This window comes from Notolepis coatsorum (genome assembly GCF_963971535.1).
Source record: "Notolepis coatsorum genome assembly, chromosome: 10".
NCBI lineage: Eukaryota > Metazoa > Chordata > Actinopteri > Aulopiformes > Paralepididae > Notolepis > Notolepis coatsorum.
The window spans coordinates 32,944,809-32,950,808 of record NC_140174.1 but is presented as its reverse complement, the minus strand read 5'-3'; the positions used below and the strand labels follow the sequence as shown (position 1 = coordinate 32,950,808).

General features: G+C 43.4%; 1 protein-coding gene across 1 annotated transcript in view; it reads right to left on the bottom strand.

Moving 5' to 3' along the window:
* chmp6b (charged multivesicular body protein 6b) overlaps window positions 1-6,000 on the bottom strand; it is a 28,120-nt gene continuing 22,120 nt past the window's right edge. Inside the window, exon 8 of the mRNA XM_084322437.1 lies at window positions 1-4,401. Within this exon, the coding sequence (XP_084178563.1) occupies window positions 4,352-4,401 (50 nt within the window). The 3' untranslated portion in view covers window positions 1-4,351. The remainder of the gene's footprint in view (window positions 4,402-6,000) is intronic.

The following is a 6,000-nucleotide window of genomic DNA, read 5'->3' as shown; positions in this document are numbered from 1 at the left end:
TGAAAATTGATAAAAATACTTTTATTGTTACAGAATAACAGAGATACCTTTTCCAAGCCAATTGGCAGGAAACTGGTATGTTGAAGCGTTGACTGTGAAATGACATCCACAGTCAAGACAGTGTTGAGTGGTAATCAGTGTTTCAAATCTGTCTGCGAGACAAACAAGGTGTAGAAAGAGCCTCATTGCACAGCGATGCAATCTGGTACTGCAGTATATACTCGCATAACCTGGCTATTAGCACAAGCCTAACGCACCACGTAGCCCTTCAATAATTTGTTGTGACAAAAGAAAACTGGCAATGATATGCATAGTAAAAAGAATCACTGCATGACATAGATCAATATTGATAATACTCTATGGGTATTCAAGGTTGGGATCAATACATTTTCAATTCAATTAATTCAGGAAATTGAAATAGTGAAAAAAACATTTGGTATGAAAAGGTTGCACCATCCAGGTGAATGTGAATGGATGTTGCCGTCATCAGCACTTAAACATCAATTTCCGTTTTAAATGTAGAATTGATGGAACTGAAAGTTAATCAATCTACGACCCAGCTGAGGTCTGGGCCCCCGGGGTCGAATGAGGTACCGTGTTAAGAATCTAGCGCTGACAAACAGCTGTCGTCTCTGTACAGGCTGGTAAGCCCGGCGAACAATACGATTAGTCCTCCCTCCAATGACAAAGGCCTAATCTCCCAAGGGGACCGGAGTATTAGCATTGGTTATAAGCTGTTTGCAAGGGGAAGGTGCGAGAGAGAGAGAGAGTGAGAGAATGTTACATAAAACAGGTGCTTAGGTGCATAACGTGTCAATCCTGTTTAAAATGGTTCTGGGGCAGGTCAGAGGAGTGGGTCAAAATGCCTCTCAGCATTGAACTAAATAAGGCTGCTATAGGTCTATACTGATCAATCTACACCATGCATGTGTATTTCCATCCATCCCGCCGTACTGTATAATGTTGGGCTAAATCCCCCTCCCAAGAGACAGTGAAATAACTGAAAAGTAACACAAAAAGTGCATTTGTCAGCTCTGAATTAGTAATTTAATTATTATTTAAATCATCCTTCATAGAAGTAAAAAAGAAGAAAGAAAAAAAATATATACTAATTAAACACCAACAAAGCATAGGCACAATCATCTGAAAGTTGCAATGTTTCATTATCTGACTTAAGTTTTCGTTAGGATTTATTTTATTTTTAGTAGAGATTTAGATTTTAATTTCTTCTTCAAAAAGTCATTGAAAAGTCATGATTCTTTCGAGAATAAATACAAAATTGTAATGAATTTAAGACCAATAGAGCCTGCTGCAAGGTGTTAGTAGAATAACTATCCAACACTCATTTCTCTATCCTGAAAGCTTCCTGTCCAGCAGCATAATGAATGGACACAAAAGAAACAGGCTGCATTGGGTGGTATCAGGACAGTCAGCCTTCACCCTTAACTCATTGGACGCCAGAGGTCGCTGTGGGCGTATGGCCGTGTGTGCCAGCGCTGTAATGAAAAGTGCATCACTAATGTAAATGTTTGGTGGTTTTATATTTAACTAAGGCAGACATGATGTGACCCATGTACTGCATATTTTATACTGAGGAAGAAAAACGGAGCAGGATTGGTAAACGGGAGTGGGATGGGAGTGGGATTCTATAAAAGTTTGGCTCGGGATTGGGATCAGTCCTCTGTGGGAGTGGGAGGGAGTGGTCTTTTTTTTAAACTCTCACTTGGGATTGGGATGGGATGGGATTATTTCTGTGGGAGTGGGAAGGAGCGGGAGTCAAAATCCACTCACATGTCAGCCTCTAGTTTGCAGTGCTGAAACTATATTAAATATTATAGCTATGGCTCTAATGATATAGTCGATTGTCATTGAGTTTCTTCCGGTCAAGATGCAAAAAACAGATAATTTCTTCATCCATACATTTCCGTTTTATACCGTGGTGAATATGTGTATAGTTTTAGAGTAATTCTGTGTAATCCCAGGAAACTCCGCCAAACAGCGTTTTACTGCATTTCACTATAAATCGTGCCATTCCTCGCCTGGATCAATAATCAATCTGAAATCAAAGCTAGATTATCGGTATTATGTTTCATGTTTCATGAAAGGGTGGGGGGGGGGGGTTCTATGCTTCAATCGTCACCAACGGCATACGTTACACAGTACATTACAGACACAGGCTCCGATCGCGGGGAAAGAATTATCGGATCAACGCAAGATTGATAACATACAGCCCTTACCTTGTCTATGATGTACTGCAAAAAGAATAATCCAATTATCTGATCGCCATTCCAAGTACTGATCGCGATCGTGTTTCCAACGTAATCCAGCATTGAACATGAACGGGGGGGTGACCCTCGTCGATGCATCCGTTATAACCGCTTGCCCTGCCCGAGTATTTAGACCCCGCACGCACGCCGGAGCTCGGCCCAGACACCAAGCCACATAGTTTCAAATGGAGTGCAATAGCGGCCGCAAGGCTTAAGGCGGCGGTATTGGACTTTTGCGATCTCAGACCCATCCCCAGTGATAACACAGAGCTGCCTGCATGTTTATGAATGGAAACAGCGAATAAAAGAAATAACGATTCAATAACGTATATATACGTGGTTGGCGTTATTCGATTGGTGGACAAACACGTATATGCGTGAACGGCGCAGAATGAGTTAAGGTAGATGGTTGCCCCTGGTTGAAAAGAGATGAACGTGTGTGTGTGTGTGTGTGTGGGGGGGACATCATATTCTATACCATGCGGAGGGGCGGCCTGGTGTTCCCAACTTTGAATGGACGTACATTGCCACGAGACTCAGTCATCTTCTCAACATGCTGAACAGTGACGACCAGCACGTCAGAGAGCAGGCCAGAGCCTCTCTGTTCTTAGACCTGCAGAGACGCAAAGGTCCCCCTGGCGTGTGGGTCGGATCCAAACTTCCTGGGTTACAAGAAGAAAGCAAGTGGAAAGCTGGACAGCCGCGCCCCCGGATTCGGGGTGTGGTCTGACTGGCCAGACCTGAATGACCTATGCGGCTGGTCCAACTTGGCCCTGGAATGGGTGGGGCCGGACTCAGCCGCTGTTAATGTTTCTGAGGAGATCAGCTCTGACCCTACCATCTCTGTGAAGGCTACCATTGACATCTGTGGACTGGAACGTGGCAGGAACTGCCACTTACCAATGCCCGTGGCCATCTCATGTCGGCACAACAACAACGCCAACGTCAACACTGGACTGAGCTTAAACTGCAAGGGAAGCTTGCCTGTCTCCCTGCCGCTGACCACTCTGTCTCGCACGCAGTTTTAAAAAATGTAGCTATTGATGAGAGCATCATCATTTTTACTTTAAAAGCTAGGCTACAGGTTTTACCATCAATGCTCAACCTTTCCATCTGGTTCCCTGGCAGTCATAGCCCACACTGCATACACCATGGTCACGAACAGACAACAGAAACCATGTCTCACATACTCAATGGCTGTCATGCATACAAAGGGCTCTACATTTGTAGGCATGATAGGATCGTGGATCTGATTGCAGACAGTGTCAGTTCCACACTCGGGTCACCTGCAACATATAAGCTGTATAAGCACACCAGTGTGAAGCCATATATGCTCAATCTGTGTAGGGACAATTCATTGTTCTCTGATATTTCAGCAAACACCCCCGATGTTGTTATTGTTAATGAGAATAACAGAGAGGTTCTCATCCTAGAAGTTGGCTGCACGTTTGACTACAGTCTAGAGGAAGCATTTACAACCAAAATGTTAAAATATCAACTGTTAGACCATACCATATCACAACTCGGCTACAACTGTAAACTTTTAGTCTTCATATTTGGAAGCCTGGGTCATGTCCATAAGTTGGGTGTTAGAGGCCTTCAGATGGCCGGTCTTCCGAAGAGAAGAGCCAAACAATTAGCAAGATATTGCTCAGTGTCAGCAATTATTGGCAGCCGGGCAATTTGGAGAAGATGCTGCTATCTGTATCCATGAGCTGTGTGTAGATTGTCAGGTTCATCATCCATGTGTGTGTGTAACTTTGGTTGCCATTGTCAATTTGGGCACGACTGTATCAGAATAACCCACAATGTACAAGTGCACTGATAATATTTGTGTCCTTTAAACATTGTCTTTATGTGGACATAAATGAAGATTCTAAATGTGTGTGTGTGTGTGTGCGTGCGTGCATGCGTGTGTGTGTGTGTGTGTACCTGCAGCAGCCATAATGAAACTCTGACCTCAGTCTGATATTTAACCTGCCATCTATCACTGTACAACCTTGTGTGTGTGTGTGTGTGTGTGTGTGTGTGTATCCACTGGAGAACAGGTCCGGCAGCAGCCACCAAGGAGGGGTCAGGCATGTCTAGGCAGTAAGCATCTCTCTCTCAGGCTTCTTCCTTGGCCGTTCCCTCTCTGAAATAAACAAGAGATCCAAACTTAACGTGAGAAACCAGTTTACAATGTCAGCTGGATGGATATGCTACAAGAGCTTATATTATTATAATGATGAAACTATTATTTATAGCAGACAATACAGAGGCAGGGATGAGATCAGGACAACACAAAAAAGATGGACAAATTAGGGAACAAATGGTGCCCTTTAACACATTGGGCATCAGGGGTCGCTGTGGGCGTATGGCCGTGTGTGCCAGTGCTGTAATGAATGGGGGTACATGCCGGTGTTTGGAGTGCTAAAACTATATTAAATATTATAGCTATGGATCTAATAATATAGTCGATTGTCATTGAGTTTCTTCCGGTCAAGATGCAAAAAACAGAAATGTTTTTCATTCATACATTCCCGTTTTATACTGTGGTGAATATGAGTATAGTTTTAGAGTAATTCTGTGTAATCCCAGGAAACGCAGCTAAACAGCGTTTTAGTGCATTTCACTAGGAATCTTGCCATTCCTCGCTTGGATCAACAATAAATCTGAAATCAACGCTAGATTATCGGTATTATGTTTCATCATGCATGCATGATGCTTCGATCGTCACCAACGGAATACGTTACACAGTACATTACAGACACACACTCCGATCGCAGGGAAGGAATTATCGGATCAACGCAAGATTGATAGCATATAGCCTTTACCTTGTCTAGGATGTACTGCAAAAAGAATAATCCAATTATCTGATCGCCATTCCAAGTATTGATGTCGATTGTGTTGCCAACGTAATCCAGCACCGAACATGATCCGGGGGGGCCCGACCCTCGTCGATGCATGCGTTATAAGCGCTTGGCTTGCCCGGCTAGTTAGACTCCGCCCACAGGCCGCAGGCCGGCCCACACACCAAGCCACATCGTTTCATCCCCAGTGATAACACACAGCTGCCTGCATGTTTATGAATGGAAATATCGAATGAAATAAATAACGATCCAGAAACGTGTTAATCAGTGAACGGCACTGAATGTGTTAAAGGTCCCCTCCAACAAAAATGCATTATTTTATGGTTAACTCCTCTTGGAGGCGTGATTTTGACTGTACACCGATTGTTATTTGTGCAGAGCTTGTTACCAGAGCATTCTTCCCCTGGAGAGGGAGAGCTTCTCTGTAGCTCCCTGAAATCTGAGTTGCATATGTGATGTCACTAATAGGTCAAACCTATCTTGGGCCAATATGTGGTAACTTGACACCTTTATCTTCAGCTACACAGAAAGCGGAGTAGATATTGACACGGTATAAGCTGCCGACTTGGAATTACTGGTAAATATAGAGTGCTTGTTGTTTCCTTGCATTCTTAACACATTCAGTGCCACGCCCCTTTGACCATATTAGGGCTACCGTGCCAATAAGGAAGACAATGGGAGGTCGGGGAAATTTGCGAAGGCTTAAACTATATCTTAAGTTATGGCTATGGGTCTAAAACACCCCTCGCATCAATGACTTGCTTGCAGTCAACATTTTTGTTGACTTTGGATTGTTTTTTCATTGGCACATTTCCGTTTTATACCGTTTTGAATACGAGTATAGTTTTGGAGAGTTCTAGTAATTCCAGAGAAATTTCACG